The sequence below is a fragment of the Toxorhynchites rutilus genome, chromosome 2 (genome assembly GCF_029784135.1).
Source record: "Toxorhynchites rutilus septentrionalis strain SRP chromosome 2, ASM2978413v1, whole genome shotgun sequence".
NCBI lineage: Eukaryota > Metazoa > Arthropoda > Insecta > Diptera > Culicidae > Toxorhynchites > Toxorhynchites rutilus.
This window is the reverse complement of record NC_073745.1, coordinates 279845978-279868668: the sequence shown is the minus strand read 5'-3', so window position 1 is coordinate 279868668 and position 22691 is coordinate 279845978. Positions and strand designations below refer to the sequence as shown.

The 22691-nt window shown below is 39.0% G+C and overlaps 1 protein-coding gene across 1 annotated transcript in view; it reads left to right on the top strand.

Moving 5' to 3' along the window:
• The window catches only part of LOC129771852 (ecdysone-induced protein 74EF-like), a 110939-nt gene that overhangs the window by 56073 nt on the left and 32175 nt on the right, over positions 1–22691 (top strand). Inside the window, 1 exon segment of the mRNA XM_055775945.1 lies at positions 11788–12267. Within this exon segment, the coding sequence (XP_055631920.1) occupies positions 11788–12267 (480 nt within the window).

Here is a 22691-nt window from a genome sequence, read left to right as displayed (position 1 = left end):
GAAGAAAAATGCGCAGCGAAAAGAGGAATTTCGGACGAGCGAGAAGAAGAAAAAGCAGAAGGGACAGCCATAATTGATTCGTCTGTCATTGCGCCGATGAAAACCAGTTGAGACGCCGCGTTTTGATGATCCTGACTTGGATTGTGATTAAGACAAGCGTGAAAAGGAGGATGTCCATTTCCGTTGGCACGGCGCAACAATGAAAGCGACGATTCGATTTGCTGTGTCAACCAGAGATGGAATGTGTTTATTCAACGCCAGAAGCAGATGATAAAAATTAAAACGCAATCCAAACCCTCATCTGCGGTACGCAAATTAAAGAACCCTTTCTGGGCAGCAGCTGCGTCATCGGTTCGTTTGTGTAATGCAACGTGCCATTCAATATTATTCAAATATGTCCTTGGTGCGTTCAAATCCGATCACCCCCGCACATGTCGGATCGAATGGAAAAAAAATCTGCCCATTCATCGTCAGTCAATCGCCAGCAGATGGCCAAAAGCTTGCCAAACAGTTGCAGAACTCTGTTGCATCAAGGACCCCTTTATTTTCGGTAACACCAAATCCCAAAAAGAAAATGTAACCGGAGAAAGGATAAACAGTCCAATTGTTGATCCTCTGACCCCGAACCGAACCCGATGATGACTCAATAACACGTGTCTGATTAGTGCATTGATCCGTTCTCTTTCTCTCGCTGTCTCTTACGTGGCTTCCTTTCACCCCTCCTGCGGTGCGGCGAGAGTCGAGGACTGCGTTGTGTCAATGGAGAAGAACAGTACAAGCTTAGCTTTAATCCTTCCCCATTGTTGTGTGTGAAACGCTTGTTATCTGTGTCGACAGAAAGAACCCATGAATGACAAGGATCATTGACGAACGGCGCACTTTCGATGATGGATCAATAGAGGAGAGAGTGAAGGAGAATAAAGAGTCTTCCACAATATAAGGGTTAATTATTGAATAACATTGTTGAGGGTTTTTGCCGCATCCTTTCAGTCGGTACGGCACGGCTCAAACGCAAGGTGGCAGCACGAGATTGCGCCGAGCAGATGCCACAGCCGCCAACCCATCCGTTTGTGAATGTGCGGAATTATGATTGCATTTTTGCACCCTCAGAAGAGTAACTCAACCCAACCTTTGGAAGCGTGCAAACCCATTCACGAAGCCGACATGTGCTTATCCTTACCTGTGAAACCGGAGAAAATCCCTTCACTCGGACCAATATTGATGCAAGCTCACATCACCGGCGGTTTGTGAAAGGATTTTTGCTTAGCTGTTAATGTAAATATTTGAAGAGCCTACCACACATGTGCTGTGCTATCCGTCGGAGATAGACTGTGATGCGCGTCTGTGGTGGCAATAGAAAACCGGAAAATCGAAAAAGGAGCGCTGAGCGAAAGGACACCTCTCCAGTGGCGTATAAGCAATTTACATAAACACATAATTAAACAAGTTTTTTCGTTCTTTCCTGCGGGGCTAGGCGCTGTGCCTGCGAATCTCCGCACACGAGCAAACACTATACATACGGCGGTGGGCTATCTATGAATGTCCCGGAAGGGGGCTCCTTCCGGGATGTACACTGATATGGGGGAACTTCATTAAATTTTCCATTTCACTGTCAGCATCCGGTTGAGAGTTTTCATCGGATGACCTACGTACAAAAAGTTACATCTTCCTTCCTGCTTTTACCGCCCCGTCCCGTCCCGTGGCTACCCTCTCGCTCCCTAGACATCGTTGTACGTTTTTCGCCTCTTGAGCCCGAAGGAAATGAGGAAATCATTTATTCATGGAGAGGCCTTCGGCCAAACAAGAGCGCAGCACATATCCCTTCCCGTTTTGGGCCCCGAGAGCGGAACGAGCGGAAAAAAGGTTGAGATAGAATATCAATATTTAGCTCCATGCCGGAAAATCGAAACGGAAGTCGAATCTCCGCATCCTTGTCCGTCAAAAGTGCCCGAAGATAAGCAGCAAGAAAGCACAAGATCAACAATTTCATTTCCCAGCTGCTCTGTATGTGTGTGACCAGGCCTCCCATTGTGTTTGACCTTCGCCTTCGCCAAATCGTGTACCGCGGATTCGAGGGGAAAAGTTTTCCAAGAATTTTAGCTTTCTGCAATCCAAAACATTCGCGAATCGGTGGAGTGGAGCAAAAAACAGTACTTAATTTGTGAATCGAGGAACCTTAAATTTGGGAACGGCCTGACTGTGATAAATTTGTAAGCTCAATCACTAAAACATCACTGAAAAACTTGTATTGTTTTAAGGAACTTTTAAGAGTGGAAATGTTCATGACAGTTACAATGCTAAACGCATCAATTGCTTCACAAACGCATCCAAGAGAAACATCCAAGATCGGATGAGGTTTCGTCGTCATCGTTCAATCAAATTCTCCGGAAACAGGATCAAAAATATCACAAATATAATAAACAATAAAAGAACCATTTGAGGTGTCTTTGGAGAAGTAAGCAGATATCTCTTTAAACGCCTTTTACTATTCTCAAGACTGGCCTAGCTTGTTTTATAAGCGATGTTCGTAATGTTTTAAAGCTCAAAAATTGCTCTTTGTTCTTGGATACATGCAACGATACATCATCTCGTACGCTGACATTATTACATTTGTTGATATTCGAATAATACAAGATTGTGCCAAATAAGTTTCACATTTCAAATAATGGAAAAATACGAATCTCGCGGTTGGATGGAAGAACCGAGAGAATTGAGCGACAAATTGGTGCCGTATTCTCCAGATTCTTTGCCTGATTTTTCAGAAATAATCCTGATTTTTGTACTTTTTACTTTATCAGAATGAAAATTACTAGAAAAAATATACTGGGATTCCTGTCGAAGTTTTCCTGGTAGAAAACTAAAGCGAAACCCGAATAATTTTCACTACACTTTCTAAACAGTGCTAGATAATTTAATGAAACCAGAATATTTTACGTATTAAAGAAATAATAACGAGATTAAGTTTGAGGAGCAACACTAACTTGTATAAAATATATGTACGAGTAGCTGCAAAGTTAGTGAATACGTCCCAGAGTATAATATTATTCAGTAAAACCCTTTTGTATTCATAGTCAATATTCAGTCAACTCTCCATATCTCGATATCCAGGGGACCATCGAGTTTGGGAGGTATCGAGTTATGGAGAGAAAAATGCTTGCAAGATGAATCGAATGTGCCATGAAATCCATCTAGTTAGGGAAAATATCGAGATACAGAACATCGAGTTAAGGAGAATTGACTACAATAAGATTTTATATACCATTAGCTCGTACGATTCAACTTTCACGAACTTTCCGGACAACCCAATAGGAGCTATCCTGATTTTTTCCTGATTTTTATTTTCATTCTTCCTGATTTTTGAAAATTATAGTTGGCAACCCTGATCAGGCCTGATGTGGTTTATTTCAAGTAGTATCGACAAGTTAATTTGTTATGTCCCGCTGTGAACAATAATAGGCCGTATGAATAAAAACAAAATTCACCTTTACTTTACTTCATTCGAGCAGTCGAGCAGTGAGATTAAGTTTTTACTACGTTTGGTATGAATAAAAGGAACAACAAAGTATTTACTTTTCGAAAATGGATGTTTAGCTGATTTCGTATGAATGAAACAGCATTCATCAAGTATTTACTTCGTTATTATCAAGTATGCTCATGAGCATACTTTGGATCTGAAAACACTATCATTCGTTTTGATGTCATATCCGATTTATGTTTAATGCTGATATCTTGCGCTTGAAGTTAAACAAGTTAACGATCCGCATTGATGGCATTGAGCTTCGTTTACTAGTTCAGGGGACATAAAAAAATTGATTGATTTTCAGGCGGAATGAACACGTTTTTAAAATTTAAATTATGAATGAAAAATAACCTTTCCGTACCAATTTGGCATTCTGTTCAAATGAAAAACACTTTCGTTTGCAGGTGGGGAAACAATTTTGTACGATATTGTTTTTGAAGACAACTTTATATTATAATGAAAAATTTCAGTAATGATGTGGAAATGTATAGACAAAGGGTTAAATAAAAGTCGGAAAAAAGTGTTTTAAGTGATTAAATAACATGATGTGAACATTTTCATTCAAATTTTAACATTTGAAAACTGGCTTCGTGTCTTCTAATATGATAGGTATTACACTAACGAGATAAAGACCCAAACTATAGTCCCTAATTGAAAGTCGCCACCAGACGTCGATACTATTCCTTTTTCATCGCAAATTCACGCTTTGTCAAAAAAAAAAACCGTTTTGAAACGAAACCTAAACAATCAGATGATAGATGTTTGACAAAGTAAAAACTATGTTCGAATCCGAAAATCAAATTAGTAAACTTTTATTCATACGGATTCGAGTAAATACTAAATACTTTGTTTTATTCATACGACCTAATGATACCGATTAGGTTCCATTTGATACGATCGCCAATCACAGTAATCCGAATTTCCGGGCATTTTGTAATAAATCTTTGAAAAAATTGTCACGGCAGATATCAGAGATCCTTAAAATGAGAGCTTTTTGCTACCTTAACTCGACATTTTAGAATTTTAGTAAACCTGCGCCACCTTTTCGATGCTAAAAAATCTTTTATCTTTCTTCACAACTCGTTCGAAAAAAAGCGCAGTTATTATCGCAGAATGCAATTTGTTGCACAAATCTTAATTCTTCAAAGTTTTCTCAATATTTATGTGGTTTTAGTTGCATGTTATTTTCGCCTAAAAATGATTTCAATGTAGCAATGAATATAATAGAGACCAGCTTAAAGTTAGAATATATTAGAATTTTTCATGACATAACCGCATCTTCTCATCTGGGCCAATATTAGAGTACTTGAAATCATATTTGTAACAATGTTCTCCACATACCCTTTCATTTTTAACACAATTCTTGACAATTGGTAACAATAATTATTGATAAAGAGCAAAAATCAAACCATGCAATTCGTATATTCAAAGTTTTCACCCAAATATGAACTCAGGGAACCATGGGATCCAAGTAATCTGAAAACACTGAGAAATAACGAGGAATCAACACTATATATGCATACAGAAACTCATTTTTGCTCATTTTTTTGACAGAAAAAGATATATATATATATATATATATATATATATATATATATATATATATATATATATATATTCTTCTTCTTCAATGGCACTAACGTTCCTAGAGGAACTTCGCCGTCTCAACGTAGTATTACTTGCGTCATTTTTATTAGTACTTAGTTAAGATTTCTATGCCAAATAACACGCCTTGAATGCATTCTGAGTGGCAAGCTCTAGAATACGCGTGATCACAGTGCAAGTCGGAGGAAATTTCTTTGACGAAAAATTCCCCCGACCAGAACGGGAATCGAACCCGAACACCCGGCATGTTAGTTATGACGCTAACCACTCGGCCACGGGAGCACATATATATATATATATATATATATATATATATATATATATATATATATATATATATATATATATATATATATATATATATATATATCTTCACATACAGTTCATAACTGACATGACAGATTTTTGGCCACCCCCATTGTGGATAGTATGGGTTTAATAGGTTTGTTTATTATCTGAATTTGCGGAACATTGTTCGAAATGAAAGGTAACAGTTATATGAAAAAGTTACAACATCCGTGTTTCTCGTGTCGTTGCTGCTCTTGGTACAGATAATTGGCCTGGAAATTATAGCATTCCAATCACCGAATTCCCGCTTGTATGTATTCTATGGTAACCCTAAATGCGCCTATAACGCCTGCATTACGGTTAATTTCCTTCAATGCTTCAGCAATGACAAATCTTATATGCAAGCATTGAAAAAAATTTCAATATTTTTCCTCCAGGAGGACCATGCCCCTCCTGGAGATAAACGTGTATGACGATGTTGCCACGGTTCGATTTTGACAGGAATTCGAACGAGTAGTGTATCATTCGGGTGACGAGTAACTCAGAGGCTGAGATGCTGTACAAAATAATGAAACTCCGATCTGTTCAACCTACAGCCGAGAAATCTAATCATAAATCATTACCACAGTAGCGTATTTTTGTCGAAAAATCATGTTTTCGGATGGAGGGCATTTCCGACCAAACGGCTATTTTAACAAATGAGGGGCTTCGAATGAAAGGGGTGTAAGCGATTTGATCGATTTCTCTACATCGACTCTCTCTTTTGGTCATAACTTAGCTGCAAACTCATTCCCAGCTGTATTTGACAATGTGGAAGGTAGATCAGATTCTATAGCAAACTCAAATTGGAACGTTTTTGCAGTTGAGTTATTAATCAAAGAAAAAGTTGACGAAGAGAAATCGATCAAGTCACTTACACCCCTTGCATTCTGAGCCCCTCATATGTTAAAATAGCCGTTTGAACTGAGCACAGAGATCGTAAGACTTGAGACCATTGAATTATTTTAGTTGAGAATATGTCTAAGTTTATGGTTTTCTGCCACAGATCCAGTAACTCTTGATTAGGTTGAGGTCAACATGAGAGTCAGCGGGGATGATGAAGTCGCCGAAAATTGGAGAAAAAAAAACCATTCCAATGATCATTTGAACCATGTTTCATAGCTATCATGGATGACTTGTGAGAAACACTTTATAATATTTGCCTAAATATAGTTCAAGCGAAAAACACTCACTCGAATGTAACAAACACCGAATTATTCTTCAGTGATCATCCCAGAAAAAAGTCACAGAATTCACGCTAGCTACTACCTGTTTCCATTCTTCTGTTAACATTCGGATTCCTGAAGAAATGTTGGCCTTCCTAAGCAATCCACGAAGTTGCCACGATTGTCGCGCAGCAAAATCACCTCGTCGTGTTCTTGCACAAGGAGCGGCTATTTATTCTTCAATACTCGACCCAAACGCATAAGCTGTGTACAGTAGTGAGCTTCTGTGAAGGTTTCTCCTGGTTTTAGCAGTTGGAAACGCCACTCAAACACACAACATAAGCGTCGAACCATGGATTCGTGCCTTGGCCTTGGTCGATATTGGTTGATGATCGCGATGATCTCGCACTTTTTTTTTTGCTTAGGATTGTCGTAATGGATCCGCTTCTCAACCCCAGTTCTAGCAATCCGATGCCTTCAGTTTCCGACGTTGGGAAAGTATCCCTCGGACTCTGAAACACAGTTGCGGCGCTTTTGGATAGTTCCTAACTATTTGAAAAAGACTTGTCGAGTTACGCCTAATGATTTTTGCTAGTTTCTGTTGGGTTTTAATAAAATTCTCATGAAGAAGTGCCTCCAGATTTCATCTTCGAAAGTTTTGACCTTACCGGCATACTCCTTAATTTAGATACTAAAACCATCACTTCCTGAGTGTTGACCTCTTTCGCGACAAGTTCTTTCACCTATGACGATCTCACTACAGGTATCAACAATCATCCGGTAAGCTTCAAGCGCAGATTTCTTCGAACTGAACATGAAAAGCAGAACTTTCCTCAAATTGCGCTTTGTGGTCTCAAATGTTTCCTCTTTTTCTCGCACAAAATACAGCAGACACCGATCGAAGCTCTCAATCGTGATGATGATGAATTGCTTGCAAGTGCCTAACCTCGCATTCTATCATTTTTGAGGCTACACTTTTGACTAGAAATTTGCACACCCATATTCCGGAATCAGATCAAAATTCGTTTGGATTTCGCGATTCGATCGAAATCGATTTTTGCATACTGCAATCCAATCGAGCAAATGTGGCAACCTTGCCTTGACGCAAAGCAAATATCAATTCATCTAATTTTGTGAATTCAAATCTGTTTTTGTGAAGCAGTTTCCTCTCTATCAGATTAATAGGTCCGAAGGCAGTTTCAAAGCGTTGAGTTTGAATTTCAATTTGAATTAAATTGCTCAATGTTATTTCAATATTTGGAATACGCAGTCCTAACTATATTTGAACTATTCTTCTATGAATTTCCTAGTATTTTCACTGAAACTTTATCATTATAATATAAAATCATAATCAAACACAATTTCCGTTCTTTATTTTTTCACCTCTTGCAGTAAATTTGTTACTCTGTTACACAGGATAGTAATTCGATGCGGAAAAGTACATTTTCTTTAATATTTTTTTTCTTGTGTATTTATTCCACAAGAAAACGAATTGCGGAATATGTTTCGGAATAATTTCCGACCGAAACTTGTTCAAACCGAGTCGAGCGAATTGTGGAGCGCAAAATTACATTTCTTTTGGACAGTTCTGACTCAATCGAAATCTAGAATAGGTTTGAATATTTGGATATTTTATCGACAATTTTCTCTACTTTTAACATGAGCTGTTCTTTCGCTCCAAATATTCAAACAATTGATAATATGCCTTAAATCAAAAACCGATATTTCTCATGAAGTTATTATCGATGTCAGAGAGTCGTTGTGAAATTTACTCAAAATCTTAATTTTTACCCTAATCTAATATAATCTAGTTATTCGTCCTAAGCAGATAAAACTGTTGTCTGATTTGATAGTCGAGTTTCATAGAACAGCAAAGCTGTGGAATATTCAAATATTCAATCCCTGATCCTAAAGTAAATCTCTGTGATTAACATCATCACAACGGTGGTGAATAATATTCCAAGAAGGGAGGAAACAAATGAAAGTCCATTATGAATATAGTGGATCGTACTATTCTTAGAATATTTTTATTTAGTTTTTTTTGTATTGAACCACTCCAATTTTTTCGATCAGCAACTTTTCGTCGTTTCTGAAGAACATGTTGTAAATATAAATGCTTTATAACTATGTGGGGTATCACACATCACATATTGACGCTGAACATTTGCGCGACTGAGCATTTCCTTGATCTTCCCTTCAATTTCCGGTCATACTGGACCGCGTTCGATAAATCCTGAAAAAAGTACTTCTCACCATGCTTGAGGATCTTTGCCTATTTCCTTAACGACAATCCTCGTTTAATGTCCCGTTTGTGTGTGAACCAAGTTCTAAAGAAAAGAAAATCCGTATCTAGTTTCTAGGCTTGTTTCCAACCACGTTTTCATTCCAACCAAATGATACTTGACTGGTGTTCTGTCGTAATTTAGAGAAAGTCTGAAGCTGTCTGTTTGTCTGCCTGTCTTAAAAACAAGTGTGCGACAATAACAGATTATGTGCAAAGATGCAAATATGTCCTCACATATGGCATCCTTGCCTTGATGCTACACAAATGTCAAACTAATTCGAAGTCGAACGGATTGCATCAATTTGATTTTCGGTCGAATCTTATTCAAATCGAGTTGATCGGATCGCAGAATGCAAAAATTGCATTCCGTTCTATCAGAACCCAAAATAAGGATGATTCATTGGATAATTGGATCTGATTTAAGATCCCGCTTCTTGGGAATCTTTTTTCAAAACTAATATGTACTATGTTAGATAACATAGGATTTTTAACACATGATTATTGTAACTGTCATAATTCCTAATCTCAAAACATTATATATTTTGAGGATGGGGTAAGTTTTCAGAATCACCAACTAGTTAATTTATCTATAACATGACTTGAAAGACATTCCTTTTTTCATTGGAATAAATTCTTCATCTCTGACCAGGACTAGATTCTTAGCAGACACAATTCGTATTTTTAAGTGAATTTCATCGGTTATTCTACTGTTGGTTTGAAATAACTGTTTAACATTAATAATGTTTTCTCTATTTCGACAAAAAAATGAGTTTTGCGACGAGGTGAGTCTTGGGTTTACCGTGTCAGTATTCGCTCTGTGTTGCGCAATGTAGTTTACTTCATGGCTTGTTCACGATACCGGAATAAAAAGGGTAGAGTATTTTTGTTTGGAAATGTGAATCGTTCCATTTGTTTTTCTTTATGCCCATCCAATTACGCCCCACCGACATGACTCATAACCTCATAACCGATGCAAAAAAAGTCATTCTTGTCGCTATTTTTGTTCTGTTTTCATCGAACTTAACCATACAAATGTTTCATCATTGGACTATGCACGCCTAAAAACATCGTTAGAGCGCACTTCTTTATTTGCAATCATCGCAGAAAAGATGACACTTAGTTTGTAATATAACGCCCCACCAAATGGATTAATTCGTGCATATGTTTATCTCTCTCTTCCCCCTTCCGAACAAAAAAAAAAACCATAAAAAATTTCGACCATGCCAAATGCAACCACAAATTGCCAAAACATTAACAGTTTTTTCCACCACGTTCCCGTACGCCTCCGGCGGTGGTGCCGACGTGGATGACGACGGTTTCCTGGAGAACATTTTCCATCTGCAGTCGATGGAGAAGTTCAAAAACTCACGCCGCTTTCTCAAACTTACAAGTACGTACTCTATAACCGGAACATACACATGCACACGCATCAAACACTCACCTTAACTCTTCAGTTCTGTCCTGCCTTACTCTTTCCTTCATCCGGTTACTCCTCGCTATCAACAAAACCACAAAATTAATGATATATGTTAAATTTTTTTTGGCGATTTCACGTACGCAGTTTTCCGAAAATCGACCGGCAAAAGAGGTTTCTCGCGTGGGAACATTCTCACAAAGAAAGGCAGACCTCCTCCATTCAATTTTCGAAAATGTCAAGTCACGTCACGAAAAACAGTCCTTTTTTCCCAAAACTATTGGTTTGTTCTCCCGTGGCATTACCAGGCACAAACACCGTCTCTTTGGACTAATTTTGCAGACCCACTAATAATAATAATATGTGCGGGTCTCCCATCTCTGCCATCCACGATCCCTAAACCGAGGTCAAAATAAATATTATTGCAGATTTCGCTACTGAATTGAATCGTTCATCACCCTCATATATTTCGAAACCAAAAAAAAAGAAACCAAAATCGATTCAGACCAAAAAAAGATCTGCCAGAAATTGTTGAATCAAATCAAGTAGTACCCAGCCCTTTTGTATATCAAAAAATTCAGGTCGAGAAAAAGAAACTAATTCCAATCCCATCCGGCCTCTGATCCTTGTGAGAGCTGCTCTGATTCCGATCCTTTTTTGCCTTTCGATTGCAATTGTTATTTTTCACTCTACCTTCGCGAAGAAACCCGGGAATAAAAAGCGACAAAAATGCAATCTTTGATATAAATCTGATACCACCTGTATAATATATACCCTTTCAAACCTAAGGTTCCGTCGGTGAGATCGGTTCTCTCTCACTCACCCTCTGAGGTGATCGCATCTGGAGCGAAACTGTGAACAATCGGGAATCCTTTTGCTTGCTCTCCTTCTTCCTCCCCTGCAGGGTCATTCTGCCGCCGCTGGCTGTTGGATTTCAACCTCTCTCTCCCATGGCTTTCATTGTCAAGATCGGGACGCAAAACTTCGGGATAAAAGATATGTTTTATTTTTTTGTTTTCGCTTCTGAACCTCTAATTGCTGCCGCTTTGGGCTGGATAACACGGAAATTCTCCACCAGGGGAGCGAACGCTACCGAAAAGCTGTCATAAGTTGTTTCTTTGTAACCTTTTCTTTTTTTTTTTTTTTGTTGTTGTTGGGATTGAAGGGCTTAATCCGGGATATCACATGCTGGGACCTCGATTGTGTTGCAGTTTGCTGCAATTTTCGGTGCGATTTCGCATGGAAACCTGCAGCGTATTGCACATTGTTGTGTGCGCAATGATTGACGGATTAGGAGTATATACGGGGTACCGTCAAGCACACACGGGAAATAACCCTTATTATCCTTGTTGCTATTGTACAAATATTTCTTTCCCCCGTCTGTCCATCCGAAGCTGGAAAAGAATTTAATTTTCGTTGTTTTTTTCTTCTCTTCTTCCTCGCTCCTGCCAACCGTACCTCAATGGCGCAGGTTCACTACCTCCAAGTCCTGCGGACAGCGGCGTCTCCGACGTGGACAGCTCCAGCAGCGGTGGTCAGCCAGCATGCAGCGATGAACTCAAGGCTCGCCTTGGAATTCCACTCAACAGCACCACTACCAGCAACGGCAACAGCGCCAACAACAATGGCAGCAGCAGCAGTAGTAGCAATACGGCCACTTCTGGCAACGGCACCTCGTTACTAACGGGTGTGGGTGGTGGCGGTGGTGGCGGCGGTGGAGGAGGTGGTCTGCCTCCACTGAATGCCTCATCCTCACCCACATCCGGCTCGTCTCTTCCCTCGTCGGTGACTCTCTCGGCGGCAGCAGCAGCAGCGGCTGCTACGCAACAACATCTCCAGCAGCAAGCAGCAGCACAAGCCCACTTACCGCCGGGAACGTTCCTGAGGCCCAACTTCTACCATCACAACTCGCCCCCACTCAGGAACATCTGGAACCAGCGGACCGTTCCCCGTGAGTATTCTCCTTTTTTTGTTTTTTTTCATATTCCAAATTTACGTACTTACAAGGAGTCGCAGCGTAACTGAGCTTTAAAAAGTCAAAAACCATATGAAACTGTTGAGTTTTTTCAACAAGTTCAAGTTGATTCTTCGAAAAAATAAATTTAGTGAAATGTCAAGAATAAAATACGCTCAAACGTCTTTTGAAGACGTTTGGGCATGCTCTGCACCTAATTATCAGAACTTTCGCTTACCCGTGCAAAAAACCTTTTGCCAGTATGTTTAGGATCATTGTCCTGTTGGAAAATGCAGTCTTTGCCTACGTCGGTTTTTGAATCAGATGCACGATGATTTTCAGTGATGGTGTCAATGTAGCCTGTGGACGACGAATGCCGTTAATTTGAACCATGTTTCCAACTCTGGCCCAGACAATGCAGCCCCAGATCATGATGTTTCCACCACCGTGTTTTACCGTAGGCTGTAGATGACAATCTTGTAGCGCTTCACCTGGTTTTTTCCAAACTCTCACTCGTCGTTTTTTATTAAAGACCTCAAACTTCGATTCGTCAGTCCACAAAACACGTTTCCAGAAAGATATCGGCTTGTTGAGATTTGTTTTGTGAACTCTAGCCGTGCCCTTTTATTTTTCACTAATGTATGGTAGTTTAGGAGCGAAATTAGTCTGCTATCCATGTTTCCTGATCCTGTGGATAATGGTACGGTCGGAAACTGAAAGCTAAAGGTTTTCTTTGATAGATCGAATAGTTACCGATGATTTTTTCTTAATTTCTCGGATGTAAATAGAATCAGAGCGACGGTCTGTTTTACGCACACCTCCTCTACGCGTTCCGGCAGCAGCCACAGATCCGAGTTTATGGTACTTTGCCCAAATTTCCTGTACAGCACCATGACTGACAGAATATGTTGCAGCAATTTTTCCATTGTGATAGATTATCCTTACAGTATTTTATCACCAGCCAGATTGTTTCAAGTTCCAACACTCTTCTCAACGATAAGCAACCGAAGCACAGCTTGAATTGAACGTAAATCGCGCGTACAAATAGTTTTGACATGAGACAACACTAATAACGAGGGATGCGTCAATGTTTTGTTACAAGATAGGTAAAATTACAAAAATTACCAAATTTACATAGAACATGAAAAATTTCATATCGAAATTATTCTATGCTGTTCAATAACGGTTTCGAGAGGTTACCTTAATTATCATTCACATATTTTCAATCATTCAGCTATGAAAAAGCATATAAATTCATATGGATTCTTTTCGCTGCGGATCACTGTATATCTCGGGGATTGAATGACATACTAAAAAGGTTAACCAATCTCCTCACTGTGCGCTTTCGTGGTCATCTGGTCACCTCAGTCTTCTTGAGCTTCCGCTTCACTATTGCCCAATATTTTTCTATTGGGCTAAAATGTGGGCAATTAGGTGACTGGAACTCCACAAGTGCCAATATCTGCCAATTGTGTCAATTGATAATCACACGAATTTGTTTCACCAATCTCGTACAATTTGTTCTCATTGTTAATGTTGTTCGGTTTTGCATATTTCTATTGAATTCAAAACATCTACATTACAAGGTACTCCGTGGGTAATTTGGTACCCATCCAATTCCCCGGCGGTAATGAGTGCACTCTGGTGGTGAATAAAAAAAAGTGTTCTAGTAATGTAGTAACGAACGTCAGATGCCAAAAACCCAAAATATCTGTGTTTTTAAAAAAAATCAAGTTTTGTTGTTTTTGAAATCTCGAAAATTTTTCATGTGCGTCTTTTGAAAAATCATTAAAAATCGAATACGGTAAAGCACGGTGGTGATTTTAAATATTAAAGCTGATTTGGATCAAGAAATTGATGATCTTCAACAAATTCGAGTTAGTGTATCGAGATTTTAATCACAAATTTCATAGATTTCATTCCAAAGTGAAAATTCGGTATGCGGGTAATTTGGCACCCCAATGTAAACATAGTGTTGATGATTCCATGGGCCCATTCCGCCTGCACCGATTGCGAGACTGATTATTACGCTTGCGACTTTTGTAAATGTTTTTGATTCGTTTTACTTTTTTTAGTTGGAAATAAATCGAGATGAAATTTGTTCACTTTTTCTTGAAAAAATCGTTTTTTGTTCCTCTTTGTTTTGTGAAATTGCATGTTTTTTCGTCAAAGTTGATTTAATTTACTTCTATTTTGTATGAAAATGTCAAAAAATACATTTTTCTGTAATTTTAGGACCATTCTTTTAATTTGAAAAAATAAAAAAATGGTTGGAAAAAAAGTTGGAACGAGATTTAGCCAAGCTTCTTGATCTCGTCTTTCAAATAAAAATGGGCCTAATCCTCCAAACTTTGGGTACTCTAGCGGCATTTCTACATCGCCTTCTTCGTGTTTTTAGAAATACTTGGATTAAAGCTTATCGTCGATTATTTCTCCCTTTGATTTTTCTGATGAAAACTGATTTGTAAAAACAATAACAATTAATAAGATGTCACGGGAGGACGATAATTTGACAGACTCGCATGATGTCGTAATTCAATGTGAGTGCCTTTAGCGAAAACATTTTACGAGAACGAATTTCGTGCGTAAAAAACCGCTCATTCTAAAACTTTAGCTTTAGTAGTCCAATTGTATTTTGAAATTATAAGTTACGCGTGACGACTCTCTGTTTATTGGTAGAAATCATTTGTCCGTCTCACTGCCAATATCAAGTTTGGACAGTGTGCCGTTTCATTTGACAAAAGAATCTTTATTCGAATGTCTAACTTTAAACCAGATTTTTCTCTCATTTTGCCTTACTACGTAACATCGCAAAATGCAACGCCGTCTGGCTTTACATATGTTTACCGAAAAACCCGGCCAGGAAATCAATCAAAACATTCGGTTGATAAGGCCGCTGCAGAAGATTTGTGTATTCGCAGGCAGCACACAATCGGTGCTTATCATCACCTCTCTCTTCCTCGCTCTTCCACACCCGCGGCTTCATTCACGGTGTGCATCAAATTTCATAATCTCCGTCCACGCTTGGCCTTGAACGGGCCGCGTGAAAACGCGTCCAGCAATTAACAATCCATTGCCCCCTTGTTTACAGCACACTTCTAAATCTGCACTCGCTCTCTCTCCCCATCCCTCGCACCCTCTTTCTCTCATCCCACCGTGATGCGTTCCGCGATGACAACACTCGCTGATTATTATTAGCATGTCATCGTCAAATATGCTTCCCTTGTCCCTCTGGCTTCCCTCCCCCACACACAGCCCCCATCAGCGTGTTGGTCAGCTGGTGCAATATTGAGTGCATTATCCCGGATTCTGCCATTCCTTTGCCACGCCCGCGGAACCCTGTGTAAACATGGCTATTTTGTTGCCCGCCTGCCACCGACAGGCAGCCAGTCAGGCAGGAAAAATGTATAACGACAAGTTTCGCAAGCGGAAATGTGACTGTCAGGAACGGGAGAGAGAGCTAAATGAGCCGTCGTCTTTCTTCACTCCCGAGTTTATTTGTTGCCCGTCAAAATGCACGGCATAAAAACAGACAGCAAAAACAAAACAAAAAACAAAAACAACGCGCGCGGTCGGGTGAGATGCAGTCCCGAAAATAAAACTTCTGTCATCTCTCGTCGGCCATAGCAGAGGATTAATCTTATTGTCATTCCCGGTTGGGAACGCGACGACGTTTCAGCGATTAAAATACAATTGCTCGCGCAATATAATGATAATCTTGATGGGGTTTGATGGTGTTTTATTTTCCATAGTTCGATGTAACAGACCAATCTTACTTCTTACCATAGGCCATTGCTAGAACTTTGGACTACACGGTCCATCATCTTTTGCACGAGGCCTGTACCCACTTGTTTGGCTGCAGTTCCACCTTTTTTCTTAATTATGTGCTTCACAAGCGACTTGTATTTGTTTGTTTTGTTGGCTTTAGTTAGGATTCATCTCCTTGGGAACCATCGTAACGTCTTTTTCGCTGTATTACTGTTTGTCAAACTTTGAGTAGTGGCAGCTTTCCGAGTCCGCCCAGAACAAAAAATTCACCTCATGCTGCTCCAGAAAAGGCAGTAGTCTACTCCGCTTTTGGGGCGTAGGATTCTGAAACGCTCCATTCTTTTCCTAGTGAAAATTTGTCACCCTTCTAATCTCGAGTCGACCGCACAGAGTCACAGCTTTCCAGCTTCGAATTCCGATTGAAGAATCCACTTCTTAAAATCTTCAAAAAATATCTCAATGGTGGCGATTCTAGACTGACCGGATTTTTTCATGTTCAACCTTCTTATAATTTCATTCTTATGCATTTTTCAAGATTAGATTTGAAAAAGATGAATATTCTGCAGCGCGAAACAAATAAACCAAAATAGTTTTTCTAAATGTTGTACAATGAACGAAACGCAATGAGGATCGACAGCGCTTATAACAAACCATTCTAAAAAATATTCGAATCATACTTTGTTATACCTGTATTCACTAGTGAGCAAATACACTTTAGTAAAAATACTTTAACTGCGTTGTTTTGCATTAGTGACACTTCATAAGACAAATGTCTTACGTCATGCATTCTGTTTTTTAAACTTTAAAAAAAACAGTGATTGGTAAATATGATTTAGACTTAAATATCGTACATTCATGGATATTGTTTTATGCCTAAATCTTCACTCAATCAATTATTTCCTTCTAACACAGGGCTGAAGCATTAATCACAACAGAAAAAAAACTCCGGACTCCAGTTCCATATTCTAGATCTATATTCCGGAACTCGATCAGATTGACTTTTACATCCTGTAATCTGTTCGATAAAAATAAACCATTTGTATTCGTGAAGCTTTATACTCAGTTCAACAAGCCCGAAAGTAGTCTTAAATTATTTGAATTTGAATGAAAATTATGATCTGTCGTTATTTGAGTACTGTCATCCAGGGGCAAATTGATTACCGGAGTGAAATTGATAAAACGTATTATGCAATTTAATTTTAAACTTTTTTAATCTGACATGTTCAATAATCACATGAAGGTAATTTTTGTCAATGGCTCTCAACGAATCACTTATTAAATTGCAAAAAAATAATATTTTTCTGAATAGCATTTTCGTTTCCATTTTTAACTATTGTAAAGAAACATATTTTCGACACATCAAAACAATATTCATAGACGCTAGATATAATAATTCACTTCTAGCCGATACTTGATGAGTTGAATAAGTAATCAAACACTTGTAATTACTATTCAAACAAGGAGAAAAAACTATTTTACAAAAAAGCACCACGAATGACCAGAACCGAATCCCATCATGTGACATATCGAACGTCTTGGTTTGTCAAAACTAGCTCATTGGTGACCATTTTAAAAGGTTTTTGGCCACATTAGGATAACCCGAATGGTCTCCGGATGACCTGCAGATCAGTGTTTTAATCGAGTTACGAAAAAAAAGGCATGATCACACCTTTAGGTGAATTCAATCAGGTTTTTGTATCCTCAAATCCTTGAATTATCATTTAAATGACCGCAGGTGAAGAAATTATTGATTTCCTATACATTTTTGTGCACATGACACTAGAAAATCCTGAAAAACAGAGATTGATCAATTTCATCCCGAAGCTACATTTTGAAATTCTACGCTAAAAAAATTCCAAATCAACGCTTTAAGATTGTTTTGAACAAAACTATCCATAACGTTTTGTGGTTTTAGCACCAGTACTGATTTTAAAAATAATTGGGTGTACATCTAAAAAAACTTTCGGAAATATTTACATTTTTCTGAAAATAGTGATCAATTTGCCCCCGGTTTACGATACTTAGAACACGTTACCCTGACTATCCTTTCCAACAACTTTTTCTTCGAATTACCTAATATTTCTCTCATTGTAATATGATAATGATGCACTATTTCAGTACAAGTTATTTCCACCGCTTGGAGAAAAATGTGTTGCTTAATTTTCATTCACAAGTTTTATTTTAAATGTGTGCTTATTCCACCCGAAAACCCATTACCATTTTCATTTTACAGAAATGCAACAAGACGGTCAATATCGTCAATGTCAAATTGTGTGACAATGTTGCCACATTTGCACAACCCGATCGGATTACATCGTGCAACACTGTGCTAATTTTGGATCCGATCATATTCCGGGATAGGAATGATTATCAGAAAAAAAAAACCAACGCTTCTAGCTTTTTGGTAGCTATCCTTCTAGCTGGATTCATGTGGCTCTTACTTAAAAACTGAGTCATAATTGTTTTGCTGATCAGAATATTCAGAATACTATCAATACTGATTTTCTATATTGTTATTAGGAGTATAGCTTTGGTTCCTCTTTTTTTAAATTCTGATAGTTTGAAGAAACAACGTCTGAAGAACAAGACGGGTTTCCCTTTCCTAGAGTATAGTTGATCTACCTTGTGTTTGTGTGTTGTTTCTTTCTTCGTGTGTGTTCGAGCGTTGACATAGTGCAAAATCACTTTATCATGCCTCCTGTTGTATCGCGTTCGTTTGTCTTCCAATGCTCTGTTAAATTGCATGATTTCGGAGGCCGATTCTGGGGTACATTACACGAAATTATTCGTTCGCCGAACTTTCTTCCAGTTAGTCAATTGTGACACGTGTGGTGTGGCATATTGTATCGTCTTGTTCAAAAAATCTGTGCAGTTCACATTGAGGGAACTCAAATGGGATACTAAACGTTGGTGATACTGGCCTGGAAGCGGTTACCAGTTACCGTTACATTATGGCAGGCTTAATTGTTGAAGAAAAACGTACCTATGATTTTACCTGCCCATAAAGCGCACCAAGCATCGTCAAGACTTGTACAACGTCTCTGATGGTGCGTGTATAGTAAAAAGCGATGCGCAAACGATCCGTGGTATTCTCGGTTTCTCGAACTGAACCATGGTTTCGGCAAAAAAAGTGCACCTGCACAATTTGCTGAAGTTGTTCAAACGTCAGCTTATTCATGATGAAATGGCGAATCAAACGATACACAGAGCAAGGGACAGAACATGCGAACATGTGAATAAGTGTTGCCAATTTAAAGTTTTGCATCGCTTCAAAAACACACATCACATGAAGAATATTCGACAAACATCCAGCAAATAGAGAATTATAATTCTTGACATGAAAATCGTGAAAATTGGCCGATCGTGTACTTTTGTGCGATTAATCCCGGAAATGCAAAGGTGAGCTAATTTGACCCTACGAGCGGAACTTGAAAAATTAACTCTGTGTCGACCCGTGTAGCCAAATTTGAGAAAAAGTGCTAATCCAACATACATATAAACTGTAGACTTTGAAATATCTATTTATGATAAAAATTGTATCGAACTGTAAAAAGTCCAGTCTGTCTTTCACTTACTTGTCTTCTATAATCTAAACCTACCCGCAAAACCCTCCTTTTGGCGCAGTTATTTCGCAGTGCCACTGCCCCACCAAATAACACCAACACGACGTTGTAAATTTAGCGAGCAGCGGTAAATGAGTTTTTATTGACACAATTGCTTTCCATTTTTTTGTTCATGTTTGTTTCGTTTGGTTTTTATTTTCCGCCGTTTTGCTGTCTGTCGTTTCTTCCTGAATCTCGCTAATACATCGCGCAAAAATGCAATCAAAACAAAAACAGAACGCCGAATCGCCGCCGCCGTCCGACCGACCATCCGATCGACCGACGGATGGTCATCGACACATCGTCTTTGGTGCATATTTTGAAGGTCACGGCAAAGAAAACGGTATAGATGCAGCTGCCCGACGAACCCGCGCCGGGCTCCACGCTGTGTAGGGGCAATGATGGGGAAGAATGCAAGTGGGTGGGCGGACAAGCAAGTAAGCGAGCTGGAGAGAGAGAGCGGTGGGTTCTCTATCGCTATAATGTGTAGAATATGAACAAACGAAGCGAGATATGGGAGCAGCACCGTTGTTTTATGTAACGGGGAATACATGATAATTCCCAATTGCGGAGGTAAAGCCCTATTCTCATTTAACGGCACGTTGAAGGTGTGATTTCATGCGATGTTTATTGCAACATTGGCAAGTGTCAACCAGCAAGGTGACAGATTGCATCTTTGCATTTCTGGCGGTGGGGAAACATAAGCGAATTCACATACCATACCACTCTCGTGAGAAGCCATTCGTAATCGAATTAAGTGCTATCCGCTGACCTATCGCGTTTTCGCGTAATACTATAGCCCGGATTAACCTCACTGGCAAAATAAAAAAAAAACACTTTGTGCATATACTAGCATACTGGGCTGACGTAAATATGGTGAGGAGGAAGTGAACGATTTCCCCGAGTATGTACACAAAAAGAACCACGCCGAGTTTACATCGACCAGACCGAATTCGCGCGGGCCTTATTGAAGCTCTTGCCAAAAAGGTAACCACGCCATATCGCGCCAGTGCCGATGATTGCGATTGCGAGACACGTTAAGTGGCACTAATTTTTGACGTTTCCAAGCTTGTCATCACCGGATGCCACAGACGACGACGCACAAAGCTACAAGCGACATTCGATTCTGGGACAAGGAAGTTTCGGGGCAGTCGATTTGACGAATGCACGGCTATCGAAAACAGGCGATAAATCGGTATATTGTTATTGATTAAATCGTGAAATTATTGTAATGGTGACGACCACAGGCAGGAAACAAACGGGGAACGATCGCCACCTAGCAAACAAAGGGAAATTTGAAGTCGTTTATTGCTCACTTTCCCGTTGATATGGTGCATATTAATGGACCACCGCCACTTTTTTGGGAGCAAATCTAAAAGGGGAAGAATATGCAAACACTTCCGGTAGAGCTGGTGTGTGTGTGGCTTCCAGCCATGCCATAATCGACAGTCATCAGTCATCATCGCACATTCACACACAGGAAGAACGTAGGCGGCGAAAAATTGACTCGAATATTTGCGCGGAACGACTTCCGCGTTGAGAGTGAAATTTTGCTGTCTTCAGTACCGGAGAAGTAATTTGAGAAAACATTAAGCCCGCCTACGCGGATTGCTTGGATGCTTGGATTACACACATGTGGTGCGATCTCAAACACGAAAAATGAAAAAAAAGAGAAGACAAACAGCTCGCTCATGCGCAAGTTGATTTGTGTTTCTTTTTCATTTCTGCAAGACGAGAATAAAATGTCATTTCGGTAACATCATCGCTCAACTCGCTGTCGGCGCTAAGGCCGTACTGTTGAGGAACGGGGGGTAAAACGCACCTCCTTGAAAAATCATGGAAAATGAAATAATCGACAGGATTTGTCGATGCTTATATCTTCATTTCTTAACGTAAATACTACTGAATAAATGTTAGCACAGAGAACCTCATCTTGCATCAAGAGATAGCAATAGTATATTTTACTCGATAACATTAGTAAACTTGAATGTTGTCATATCTGAAGACTGGTATGGAAAGCACGTATTAATCATTTTTATTCTTAGCATAAGGCAATACGGAGGTATAATAAGGATATAATTCTAATACGTGAATTTTCGGCGGGAAAATGTAGCCGATATTGGGCTAACGAATCATGGTTCTTTTTGACATATATGTTTATTAGTACGGTAGAAAATTACTGTAGATTGCTAGCATCTAATCAAAAATACGTTATATTTACTAATTATTTCTCTCAGTGTACGAAAAGCTAGTTCACTGTCAGTGTTTCCAAATATCACAGAAATTGTCTGCAATTCATTTGTGCATTTAACCCTTTTCTCGCACCTGTTCTCGTATTAAGGAAAACTGAAACGAACAAAATTATTACAATGGACTACTGAAATCCATCCAATAACCGAAACATTAGAATCACAATGAAAACTATTACTCATAAAGTCCGAAAGTCTGCTAGCACTTCTATGTACAGCGACCCGTAGAGATATTTTTGTGAACAGCGGCACGTATTGATAAATTTGTAAACAACAAATCTAGATCAACATGTCGAAAGGGTCTATCTTCTTTGACCGATTCTCTTCACCGTCTTTCTCTTTCGATAACCACGGCCTTTCAGACAGATTTTGCTCCAGTTTTGCCATGTAGTTTGATAAACGAGGTCCCCTTTCATACTCCTTGTCGTCGAACACATCAGGAAATCCTGTTACTGCTGAGTTATTAATGAAAGAGAATGTAGATGAAGAGAATCGATCAAAGAAGATATACCCTTTTGACATGTTGATCTAGAAATATTGGAATGAAAATTCCTCGGAGTAGTGATCCCCGACTTTTGAAATAAATCGTTCATCATCTAAGTGAACATTTTTCAGCCGTTCGTTATTAAAACAATCGATTAAGGTGGTATTCTAGTGTAGAGACACGAATTTCGGACTTTTTTTCAGGCTGCGTAAGAATAAAAGCAAGAGGATTTCTACGATTCATTATATCATTATTTGTTCATCCATCTTTTAGCAATAAAACAAAAATTTAACAGAGAAAAAATATTCATAACTAGAA